General features: G+C 44.9%; 1 protein-coding gene across 14 annotated transcripts in view; it reads left to right on the top strand.

Annotated features, from left to right (window-relative positions):
* The window catches only part of RREB1 (ras responsive element binding protein 1), a 126,881-nt gene extending 114,034 nt beyond the window's left edge, over positions 1–12,847 (top strand). For 13 of the 14 annotated variants that reach the window (XM_075052124.1, XM_075052121.1, XM_075052128.1 and 10 more), the window contains 2 exons: positions 5,578–6,324; positions 9,472–12,847. In XM_075052124.1, the coding sequence (XP_074908225.1) occupies positions 5,578–6,324; positions 9,472–9,992 (1,268 nt within the window). In that variant the 3' untranslated portion in view covers positions 9,993–12,847. The remainder of the gene's footprint in view (positions 1–5,577; positions 6,325–9,471) is intronic. The other variant, XM_075052135.1, reaches the window with a different exon arrangement.
* Positions 12,848–12,858: the final 11 nt, after the last annotated feature.

The raw sequence follows: 12,858 nt of genomic DNA, 5'->3' as shown, positions 1-12,858 counted from the left end.
ACCTTGTGTCAAAGGCAAAAAGTGGTTGTTTTTTTTTTTTTTTTTGCAGAATTGGTTTTCTCCTTTTCCTCCAGATATAATCAGTTCCATTTACTGTAAATAGTCCTTTTGTATCTCAAATGTTTTCATTTCAAAAGGCATGCAGATATGACCAAAGCTTCCTCAACTGTGGGCTAACTAAATATTTAACTTGTGTGTGTGCATGTGATGTAATGAAGGTGGCTAAATTTTAGTGTTTAGAGTGTTTACAATAAAAACGGACAAAGATAACCCCCCAAATTTTGTAGGTTGACTCCTCAGGTTGGAAAGATGTTCTCCCGTTTGTGGATGGAAGTAAAAGCAGCGTTGTGCGAGTGGGTCCAAAAAATCCAAAATTTACTAGACTGCTGCCACCTAGTGGTGGCTGTGTCTATTGTAAAATGTAAGACTAGCTGGGGTTATTTCAGTTAATGTGGGGAAAATAGTAAATCGTCGGCTCATCTGACTGATAATGCCAACTGCTTGTAAAACATCCATTTCCAGTGCTTTGTCTGCTCCAAGTTTGAGCATTATTTATGCGATGGTTTTTCTAACGCTTCTCTCGGGATGTCAGGAATGTTTGGCAATAAACGCTTGCTTTAAAGTCACAAAATAGTTTCCATTACAACATCCTGTTTTATCTAACAACTCCTTAGCATCTCAGGCTCTGCTCTCTATTCCACCTTAGTTCCAGGAAAAAAGAAAACCACGGGAAAACAGAATCAAACCAGCAACCTCGCTGCCTTGATCTGTATCTGCTCTTTAATCTGAAACTTTCCACATTTGGTATGTCTCTTGCTAATTTGGTTTGCGTTTCTCTTTCTTTCTTGCCACCTCTTTCTCTTTCTTTCTTGCCACCTATAAAAGATTAAGCGGAGTCTTTTGACTGGGCTGACTGAAAACTGCAACTTGAATTGTAAATAGACTAGAGCAAAACAGTCTTTTCTTTCCACAGTTCGAAGGAAAAATGATTTTGGCTGCAACTATATAGTGGTTTCTTTCATGCAAGCGGAAAAGTTTTTGGATTCTCAGATGGAGTCCTTGAGGTTTTGCTTATGAATATATCTCCTGAGAAGTTCATTTTTTCCCAGGAGCTGATGAGGCAGCAGCTGAGCTACCAGTGGTTGCGTGTTGCCTTCCTCTGTACGTCCTTACCTCCCTGCTCGTCTTCTCTCTCTTCCTTACCTTGCCCATGTTCTTTGACTCTGGTGTCAGAATTGACATCATCAAATAGTGTCACTTTCTTATCTTCGCTTTGGGGGAGCGACACAAACTCTGGTTGTGCGTGACAAGGTAATGTATTCTGCTCCCACGGTTGCTGAAGAAGTAGCGGTGGGTGGGAGCCTTGGCAAGCAGACCTCTCCACTCTTGTCCTCTTGACTTGCTGAGCGTAAATATCTGTGGGATAACAAATAGACCGGAAAGCATTTTACAACCTTAGTAAGTGAAAGATGGGAAAGGGGTGAAAGAAATGGCAGGCCTTTCCTGCGCACCCTGCTTTCCTCACTGCCTGGATGCAAGCAACTGTTCTGCACTTGCAAATCAGCAAAATTCTGGAAACATGAATTACCTGTGTGAGAGGAGCTTGGCCTTGTTGGAGGGATGTTTGCCCAGATCTGAAGGCTTGGTCAAAATCCTCCTCCTTGTGTAAGATACAAGCCTGCTGGAGTTGTATGGCCAGCAAGGTTTCTGTTGCTGCACGTAGGCATGTAAGCAGGGAAAAACCAGTAGCGTAGGCCAAGACTAACCTCTGCTGGAGTGGATGGAGCAGCTGCCAGTGCGAGACTACCCTTGGAGCCGTCCCTTGCACTGCGGGAAAAGTCCCACACCAGACCTGACATGGCTGTCTTCATGACCGTCGTGTTTCCCACACACCTTCGCAGCTCCCCTTCTGCTATTCCAGTTTGGCTGCAGCAGAGCTGGGGTGATTCTCACCCATCCCCAAACAGCCAGGGTTTGTGCAAAGCAGCTCGCTTTTTCACCAGCTGCAAAACCAACCGCGCAGGTTGGGGGTAACCACAGAGCAGCTCAACTAGTCGGGGACTGCCGCTTTACGATATGCATGAAGTTCATAAGGGGCCTGTGAAACTCCTTCCTGACGAAGAAAATGGCAAGTCTGGTTTGTGCAGGTAAGAAGGAAGAGCGCTTACCCAGGCACGTATGCATGTCAGTATGTTCACAGCTACATCCCTGCCTGAGTTTTGAATGTGTTCATTCGGGGGTGGTGGGCCAGCTTTGGAAGAGAAAGCCTGTGTGCATCTGTGCTCCCGGGGCCTGAAGCGGTCTTTGCGCTTTGTGAAGGCACGTTGTTTAAACTTCGTGTTTGTTTTTCTTGGTGTTGACCTCATCTGTGTGCCTGTGTTAGTAAGGCAACGCCACTGTGGACCACCTATGCCTCGGAGTGTCTCTCTCACGGACAGGAAAATGTAATTGCAGGCCAGCCACACAAGAACAGAATAACAGGTGGGAAGGGGCCCAGGGTACAGAGGAGAGGAAAAAAGGAGATAGGAGTTCAGGTATGATTCATTGGAGGATGAATATACTATAAGAAAAAAAGTATAATTTTGGAAATACTGGAAACAGAAGAAGAAAAAGTTAGGGAAAATCGGGAAAATTTGGACTTCTGCATTTGGGAGTTTTAAGACATTCTGGTTTTGGCTTGCTCTTACTTGAGTGCTACCAGTGTATATTGCCCTCGATCACTTTGCTCCTGATATTTCCTGTTGAAAATCCAACTTATTCTACATCCGCTGTCTTATGTTTGGTCAGCAGAGAGTTACAAAACATCTCTCTGGGTACAATAAAAGAGGAGCTCTCTCCATCTCTCTCCATCTTGGTCTCCTCGTGCCCTTCCCTCCTCTCCATCCTAACAGAGCTCACGTGGTTTCCTGCCCCACTCCCTAATGAACCCCCTCCGTGCTGTGCTTGCGGTTTTTCTTTGGCCTAACGTGCATCCCCTCGGGGAGTGTTCCCTGACCTCGCTGGGGATGGGACAGGGTGGCCCACGCCTGCCAGGAGGTGCCCCCCACTTTGCTGGGGATGAGCACCCATGGCAGGGGTACAGCAGCCGTCGTAGGTGCTCTCTGTTGGTGTCACTTCAAGGTCTTTGCGCCTTGGAGCCGCTCCGTTTTTTGTCTCTTTGTCCATCATCCGCAAATACGTCTTTGTGATGGTAGGAACCAAAGGTGGCTGGGGAGGAAACTCCTCTTCCCTCTTGTTTCCATTCGCCCCTGCCCTTGGCTTAAAGGGAGTGGTGGCTACAGGGTTGCTTCAGTCCAACATAGACCTGTGCTCTGGGAAAAAAGACCCTGTGTAAACGTTAGGGCCGTGCAAGGGCTGGGGCAGGAGTGGGTGGCCGAGGAAGGACAAGGACCCTTCCAGCAGCAGCAGGAGCCACATCGATTGCCATTAATCCTTCCTTTCATCCCCGCTCTCCGGCCAAGGCGAGGCGCTGCCAGTGAGAGCCAGATGCGCTCGTCCTGCCCCAAACGCAGGGTGTGGAAGGAGGCGGCAGGCAGGAACCCATAGCCATGCCTCCTTTTTAAACATCTCCCCTGTGTAGGTATGGCCTGGCTTTGGCTTCTGGGCTCGCTCCCTTGCCTTGTGCCGGCAAGCTGCGAGACCCGGCTACCTGCGTGTAACCAGGAGCGCCGTGCGTGGGCCGGCGTCTCATACCTGCCTGGATCCTGTTTCTCTGGGTTGCGGAGCAGTGCTTCCCCTTAATTATTATGCATTGGCATTTCAGCTTGATTTTTACAAGTGACCTCTTTTTGTTTGTAATAGTTTTCTTTTTTTTTTCTTTTCTTTGCATTAATATAGCCAAGAGATAATCAATAAGTCAAAACGCAGAATTCAAATGCAGATTCATAGGGCACTTGTAGGTGACCTTCGTTTTCAGATGCCCACATCCTCAAATTCTCCAGCATTATACACAGATTATGGCTCGGTTGCATGTTTTAATGGACAGATAATTACATGAGCAATGAACTTTGTGGAAAGCTTTTGTGTAATCCACTGTCTGTGTAAACGGATCTGTTTTGATTAAAAGGCGAGATTATTTTTTTTGACAGGTCACTTCTCCCCCTTCCACCCCCCAAGAAAAAGCGTACCGAGGATTATGCTCTATTAAGTGATTGTTCACGATTACTGGAAATGCTGCTAAGCTTTGACATTTGTCTAATGGCCATTTATTATCACTTGTGCGAGGAGGTGGGGTCAATGCAACTCATGTTGCAAGACTACATTCAGACTACTAAGTGCCTGAGAACTATGTTCTTATCTTCTGTCATTACTCCTTGCTTATGAAAAAAGCCTGTATTAGGAAATCTAAGCAATTTGGAGACAAGCACATGTACTATGTCAAATGGAGAACTTAAACTGCTCTACTAGAGTTTCTAAATCCCTGTAGTTACTCAGCAGCTATCGGGCTTGCAGATGAATGCTGAAACGCCTGGTAGGTTGTGTGCTCCCTTGGCTGCATGCTGTCAACAAGAAGGAGGTGGGGTGTAAGATTTAAAGCAAGGAAAGTTTCAACTTTCAGAAAGCACAGTTTGCAAAGTTCATGTCCCGGAACGGTTGCTGGAAAGTGGCACTGGGGATGCAGTTAACATGCTGTGCATCATCGTCAGCTTTGGCCTCCAGATCTAGTCCAGCTTATTTCCTATTTACAGGTACACTGTTCGTATAGACCTCTGAAGGGGTACAGCTCCAGCCCTTTGTTCTCCTCAAGCACCTTATCTGTTTTAATTTTTTGGACACATGTTACATCTTCAGCAACATTAATGCTACAAGCTGATAAGGAAGCAGAGGAGATCATTAAGGTGAACATCTTAGGCAGTTTTTGCCTTCTTGTTGGAGTAATTGTGGAACAGCGAAGGGTACTGTCTGTTACTGCATCTTGGCTTTATGTTTTGGTTCCAGGTGGTGTGTCAAAGAGTGTGTGTCAAAGACCCACATGTGGACAAACTTCTGCATCTTTTGCTTATATGATGTATACCCAACTTTTTAAAATGACCTCTGTGGTACTGTCTGCCCTAACCTTTAACATTTAATTGTACCAGTTGGTTGCATGAGGCCTTTACATTCCTTTTGAAAAGCATTTCCTGCTACTTATAGATTAGTTTGATTAATATGTGGATGTATATTACTTGAATCTATGTCCATATTTTTCATACATGAGTTTAATACATCCATGTGTCTCTGGAACGGTGTATTTTTAATAGTAGTGACCTCAGCTCTTCTTTGGTGTCTCAGCATTTTGTGCTCTCTGGTAAAATTGCTAATAGTAAAAAATGGCTTCAAGAAACTGCCAAGAATGTGAGCGTATTTTGGAAAAGAAAGCATATTGTTACAGATTTTTAATCATCTTGTTAATTGGGTTCTGCGGTGTTTTGATGTCTTTTCAGCTCTAAGTTACTGGCCTGGGTCACAGATAAGAGAAACAGATGTTGGGATGCTTGATCAGAAGCAATGCTTGTGGGTCCATGTGCAGCCTTACCACTGGTAGTTGTGAATTAGCAGAGAGCATCCCAGTGAAAGTTTCTCTCTGTTTGCTTGCAGACAGCCAGTCTGATGCGGAGGCACTAGCTACAGGAAACGAAGTCTTGGACCTGACCTCCTGTGAGAAGGAACAGCCGGAGGAAATAACAGAGCTACCAGAGAGTGAGTGCGGCCCCAAGGAGGAGCAAAAGGCTGACTCCCCTCCGGCAGAAGAGGATGCCGAAGAAAAAGCGGATGGATATGAAGAGGGCCCTGAGGAAGATTCTGTAAGTAACAAAAGTCTTGACCTCAATTTTGCCAGCAAATTAATGGACTTCAAGCTGGCAGAGAGTGACCAGAGTGCAGGCAGCAGTTCTCAGACTGAAAGGAAACATGCCTGTGACATTTGTGGCAAAACCTTCAAGTTTGCTGGCACTCTTAGCCGTCACAAAAAGGCCCACACTCGTGAGGACAGAAAGGATGAAAGGAGCAGTGAGGATGAAAGCAAAAGCATTCAGGATGATGCAGGAGCTCCCTCGATGCAGGACTGTGGTCTTGAGCAGGAAGAGTCTCCGATGGACTTGAAGGTAGTGGAGTCTCCTGTGGACTGTGAGGCAACAGGAAAGGAGAATGAAGAGAGCGAAAGCATCTCTGAGGGGGAAGGCACAGAGAGAAAGTCCACTGAGAAGAGCAGTGATGACAAAAAACCAAAGACTGATGGGGCTAAGAGTACTGCAAAAGCAGACAAAAGAAAGAAAGTCTGTACTGTGTGCAACAAGCGTTTCTGGTCTCTGCAAGATCTGACGCGACATATGCGGTCTCATACAGGTAAGAGGAGGCTTGAGGGCAGAACAGGTGACGAGCAGGTCTGCCACCAGACTGAGGCATCTGCTCTGTAGGTGCACGATGGCTGCTAGCACTTGAGGTTGGCAACACTGCTTTTAGTCCTGCAGGTATCTGCAAGGTGTATCCTCTGCTCCAGTCCCCCATGCTGCATACAAAGCCTATTGAGGGAGCAGGAGTTGCCACCACTGCCCTATCTTCAATTCCCAAACTGTTTTTCCCCATGCTTGCTTGCAGAGTTTAGAGGTGAAAGCAAGTGTGGAGATCCCTGGGAAGCTGTTCTGTCCAGCTTCCGACTCTCTTCTTGTCACGTGCGCGTGGCTCTACCTTTTCCCAGTATTTTGACGAGCAATGGAGAAACGTGGCAGTGTATGATACGACTTCATCTCCGAGTGAAAGTTTAGAAAGAGACAGCCTGGTTTTGTCTGATTATCTAAGCCTGGTACGGGTAACGCGCTGGTGATCTGCGTGACCTGCTGCTTGAGAGAAAGGCAAAGCTACAGTGGGGACCCTCCTCTTCATTCAGGCTTGGGCAGGGAGGCTGGAACACAGGTGGTGAAATGCTTGTCCCATGACTGGACTCGGCAGTTAAAATACGTGGGATTGCTTTATGTGATAACACAGTTGGTAGCAGTGCCTTGCAAATGAGATGAAGCCACGAGCCAGCTCAAAGGTGAATTAATCATTCATCCTTATTAATGCATCCTTATTAATGATGCATTTTACCTGTTAGCGAGCTGCTCTGACATGGGAAAACTGGTGCAGTTTGACATTTTGTATCTTTTGAAGGTGCTCTCTGCTGAAGACAAGGTCTTTGTGATTAATGAAATATTTGTGCTGTAATTGACAGTGATGTTTAGTAAACTACACCAAAGCCTAGTGCCTTAGCCAGACTTTTTACCCTTCTATGTCATAAATATTGACCTATTGAGTGCAAAATTGAGCTGTTTTCTTCTGGCACTGAGCCACAAGTGAAACAGGTGACAGGTCCCATTCTTGTGCCTATTTTCATACTAACTCAGAAGCTTTGGGAAGATGCTAATATGTAAAGTACTGAGCTTTACCCCCAAATGATGTGTGCCCATGGTGATTCCCATACCATATGTTTGAATTGTTTTCATTGCATGCTGAGCTATGTGGGCCTTGTCGGTATGTTTTTTTCCCATTTGTTTCTCTTTCTTATTTGACACTGAAGGATGTTTTAACATAGAATAGGTGTTGAATAGGAACCTGGGACAGTGCTTTCTTCAAATTTAATAAATGTAAATACCACCTATCCCTGCTGTTAGTTCAACCCATTTTCAGCTGAGGATTTTGCCTCCATGCTATGGGTTGACTCGCCTCCTCCTTCTCTCCTTCCCACTTGTTCAGTTATATTGACAAAATACTGTCAGGTTGTAATGTTTGTACTTTGGTTTTAATGTGTGGGGTTTTTTAAAGATAACTGTAAGGTTTTGGTATTTCTTTACTGAGAATAGAAAAGTTTGGAATACACTGAAGTATGCAAGAAACCTCTGCCTGCCTACTGAATGGCAGTTGGGCTGGAAATGTTTCGTTCTCCCTGTGCAGGCTGCTTCCCTGCAAGCAAGTAGTTGTGGGGTGCTCTGGTGCTGCATGCCCAAGCGCAGGGTGAGCCACGGTGCTGCATCGGACACAGCCAAGTGCCAGATGGGCAAAGGCTGTCACCTGAAAACACTCCTGGGGAGCCGTGCCCTCTCTTGATAGCAGATGCCAGAGCAGGGCGCTGGAGAGAAACGTTTGTAAGAAGCGTGAGGCTTCCCACAGACAGCAGGACCTACTTGCGCATTTCAGCCAGCCACCTCAAGTTTGTAATTGGTTTCCTTTAAATGATCCCAAGTGTTATTACAAGTGAGAAAGGAGCCGCAAGTGTTGTGTTCTGTATGCTCATTGACACAAGATGGTGTCTTGATGGAGTTGCAGCACTGAAAAATCTTTAATAGAAGCAATCGGAAACAGAGAATGCAGCGGTCAGGGTGGGACCTTTGGTTCTTGAGGGCAGACAGCACCTTGGGACACTGTGCTTGGTTGGGACTTTGGGGCAATTTTGTCTGTGCGGCTGTGGTTGCTTTGTTTTCTGATGAGTTCATGCTTAGGAAAGTATTCAAGCATTTCGGGTGCAAAAAGCAGCTCTGAAATTGGAGCAGACTACCTGGTGATTACAGCAGAGGATGCCTGCAGCTGCTCTGCGGCTTAAGATTGCAAAATAAGAGGAGGAATTTTGTCCTCCGAGTAGCATTTCTGGAATGGGTGTGAAGAGTTTTTTCAGGGGCTTTCACATGTCACTCCTGTCTTAAAGCACCAGTGGGCTGAGGAACACCAGCAGCTCTGTAAATAACATCCTGAGGCAAGCATTTTTCACTGGGGCAGTAACTTTTGATCACCTCTAACAGACACCTCCCATGTCCCATGAACGCCTGACAAGTTTAGGTCCTTTAGCTGCTCTGTGTCTGTGTTGAAACATGGTGATCCTGTCTTCTGCATCACAGAAAGAGGGGGCTGTTCTGGCAAGGGTAATTCCTGACATCTCCTCTTCGACTTTGGTGATTAACTTGCACATTTCATGCTTGCCCACGTGTCAGCATCTAAGAGAGAGGGAGGTGTTTTCTCTTATGCTGTTTGGTTCAGTTTTAAGCGCTGTTGACCACAGTTGATTGGGCAGTATCCTCATCCTTCCATCTCAAGTCCTCTCTCTCCGCATGTATGAGGGGCTGACCTGCAGCAGGGAGCCCCCGTGGGGGGCTGGTTTCACAAAGGCTTTTGAGCTCCAGAGGACAACTGCAAACTTCTTCCGGAAAAATTGCTGGCTAAATTAGATGGGATGCTAACGAGCACCTGGGGCTTATGGTCTTCCTCCCTCCTTAGTGCAGGGTCATACCAAGCTTGTAGAAATCTCGAGACTCTTAGTTTTGGTTTTTCATTTGTGCCCCAAGGGATTTATCTGTATTCCTGCTTGCATGCCATCGGCTAGTTCAGAAGCAAAAAAACTGCATAAACATGACATCCATGTTCGATATAGGTACTGAATTTCCAAAGTGTTCTTACGCTGCTTGAAACAAGAGGGAGGCATGTTTGTGACCTTACGGCTGACTTTGTCTATTAATTCTCTTCTAGGTGAGAGACCGTACAAGTGTCAAACCTGTGAACGGACCTTCACTCTGAAACACAGCCTGGTTCGTCACCAGCGCATACACCAGAAAGTCAAAAATGCCCGAAACCATGGGAAGGAGAGCGACAAGGAGGAGACCCAGTCAAGGTGTGGAGAAGACAGCGAAAATGAGTCTAGCCACAGTGGCACCAACCCCATCTCAGAAAACGAGTGCGACTCCGCGGGGGGCATCGGTAGCCATGCATCCCTCGTGGGAAGCCGAAAAGAGTCCCCGGCCAGCACGGTCAAGGACTCCCCCTGCAGAGAGGAGAGGCCGAGTGGGCGAGGAGCCAGCACCTGCCTGACGGAGCCCACCAAGAGCGCACAGAAACAGACCGCAAAAGAGCAGGAACCTCGGGGTAGCTCCGAGCACGAGAGGCCCTCAGGTTTCATTCAAGACTTGCTGGAGATGCACAACAGAAAGTCTCCCATGAATCACATCCTTGCCTCTGCAGACAGCGCGCCTCAGCTCTTGGGGGTTGAATGACTTGCTAGGAGGTCGGACCCGTCCCAGCATGCAAACTGAAGCCAGCAGAGCAAGGTTTCTGGAGTCTTGTTCTGGAAGAGCGACCTACCGCTGCGGGGAGAGTATGGCAGACTGGATGCGGTGCCATATGCCTTTCAGTATAATAATGCAAGAGACTACAGTACATACTGATTTGAGTGCCTTACTACTTTATTAGATCTTTTGGTATTATAGATTTTTTTCAAAAATGATTTTTTTTAATATTTTAATGAATTATTTGGAGAGGACCTTTTTCATTTAAGCATTAATGTTACCTTTTGTATTGGTGTGCGTGAGCTTGTTCTTGTATATCTGTGATAGTCGCTGTGTTTGTTCTCTGAGCTGGAAATGGGGGCAGTGGGGTGGGAGGCCCTTGGATGCCACAGCCAATAACTGGAAGAAAAATTATGTGAATTTCATATGAAATAGTCAGAGGAAATGCAGATGAGATGTTGATTTATTGTTTTTTCTCAGTAGATGTTCTTGCATTTGCCACATGGTGGAGCATTAAGCCTGTTCCAGGCCTGAACAACGTGGCAGTTGAAGGTGTTCAAAGTGGTTCAAGCCAAAAGCAGGAAACACAACGAATTTCAACCTCACGCTTGTTTCCACTTTTCAGCATTAGAAATGGTCTTCTAAATCCTAGGGGGTTTTTCTGGCCGTCATGGACTGAGCGTGTATGCAGAGAAGAGTTACATAGCAACGTAACCTATGGAAATTATGCACCCGCTGTTATATATGTTTGATTTGCTTCAGTATATTATTATTATTATTATTATTATTATTTTATTATTATTTTATAAATCCATCAGTTCGCTTGTCTCTGCAGTCAGCAGAAACCAATGGGCAATATTTGCCCACGCAAATGTATAACGCAGCTTGGATCCCCTCTCAAAATGTTTTTGACTTAACGCTTTCACCAGCTCCTCTTCTTATGTTGCAGCTCTTCTACTGTACTTTAAATGAAACCCTTCCTCTGACCGGAGAGTCAAAAGGAGGCCAGCGAGGTATCATCACACCTGTACAGGGGAACATCTCACTCGTGGTGGGGTGCGAGTGCGTGCGTGTGGGTGCGTGTGCGTGCGTGTGTGTTGGGGGGAGAAGTGTGCGAGAACGAGGGGGCTGGATAAGGCCCCTCCATGTGCACAAGAAAGGCACTGCGAGTACCAGATTAATCTCGTTGCAATCACAACGGTGACAGCGTGTTACTTAAAGAGCAAAGTTACTCCGTCTTCCAGTTGAAAGCAAGCAGGAGAGAAATGCGAGCCTTACCGTCATCTTGCTACTGTCATGTTCTAGAGCAAGAAAATACTACTGGTAATAAAACTACAGATATAAGACATGTTAAAAATAAATAAAATAAATTAAAAAAAAAATTCTTCCTGAGATTTTGGGGTTGATGCTTGAAGACTTGAGGTGTGTGTCTAAATTTCATATCAATAATTTAACCCCTTTAATGCTGGCAGCTGGAATTTCTCCGTATGGCTCCTGTTGCCGGCAACAGGCGACGCTCCAGCCGCCAGTATTGAAGGGGTTAAGCGAAATGTATCCTACTGTAGCTGCGCATTTTTAGGAGTGCCCAGCGTTTTTGTTGTCCTTGTTGTTGTTGTCCTTATTGTTGTTTGTTAATTGTCCTTCAGTCATGACCTCTGGGACAGACAGAGCCATAATAGCGTTGCCGGAGCCTCACTGTGCTATTCCACCACTGCAGCCCCCCAGCCCAGCCCAGCCCAGCCCGCACTGTGACCCTCCCTCTTCCCCCCGCAGAATCGCTTTTCCTGCTCTCACCAGACATGGAGGAAGTGGGCCTCGGACCCAGTCTATATTATATAATATATATATATCTATATATATCTATATCTATATTAAAAATTCTCCGAAAATTTCTGGAGACTGAAATCTCACTGTCCAGAATTCAAAGGAAGAGAAACGTTCTCGAGTAATATTCTTGCGAATAGAATAAGAAAAAAAAAATGGTTGAGGTATATGTGATTTCTATTTTTTTCGTGTTTTTTTTTTTTTAAATAGGGATGTTTGAACCAGTTCAGAAACAAAGCTAACGCCAGATATAGATAAATCAATCACAACCAATGATTCATTTGAAGCTCTATCCAGGTGCATTCTACTTAATTAAAACCAGTTCACGCATCCCTTAAATTGTTATTACTATTATAATTATAATAATTATTATTATTATTATTTTGGGTATTTTTGGTTTTTGTCTTTTTTTTTGTTTTGTTTTTGTTTTGTTTTTTTGTTTTGGTTTTTTTGTTTTTTTTTTTTTTTGCAACTCTCCACACTAAACTGCGCAATACTGTGGGGGAGAAGCCATTACTAAACTATATGCTGCAGAACAATGTAGCAAGTAATTAATTCCCAGCAGCCTGCCGGGACATCTGCTAGCAATAATCACTATTGATTTAAAGCTTTATTTAGCCTTTATCTATATCCTAGTAGAGTATAAGGTCTTGCCACATTTTATTGACATTTTTATTAGTTGAGTTTGACTGAGAACTGTTGCTGTTGTTGGTTTTTTTTTTGTTTCCCCTCCTCCCCCAATATTAAACTGTGAAATTTATAATGTGTTTAAACTATGGGTGAATCTTAGGCTTTAGTTTGCATGTTCAGCTAATTTGTCTCTATACGATTTTTGTTTGAATCTTTTTATTTTTTTTTCCTCTCTCAGGGCTTTTACAAAAAACAAACAAAAAAAAAAACAAAAAAAAAGGATCTTCTGAAATTCTTTTGCCTGAGTTGCAATGGACTTAACATTGAGATAATTCAATCACTACATTAAGCACTTGACTGTGAAAGCGCAAAAAAAAAATAAACACAGGAAAAAGAAAAA

This window comes from Buteo buteo, chromosome 20 (genome assembly GCF_964188355.1).
Source record: "Buteo buteo chromosome 20, bButBut1.hap1.1, whole genome shotgun sequence".
In the NCBI taxonomy this organism is placed as follows: domain Eukaryota; kingdom Metazoa; phylum Chordata; class Aves; order Accipitriformes; family Accipitridae; genus Buteo; species Buteo buteo.
The sequence above is the reverse complement of the archived record's forward strand: the minus strand, read 5'-3'. Positions and strand labels throughout refer to the sequence as shown.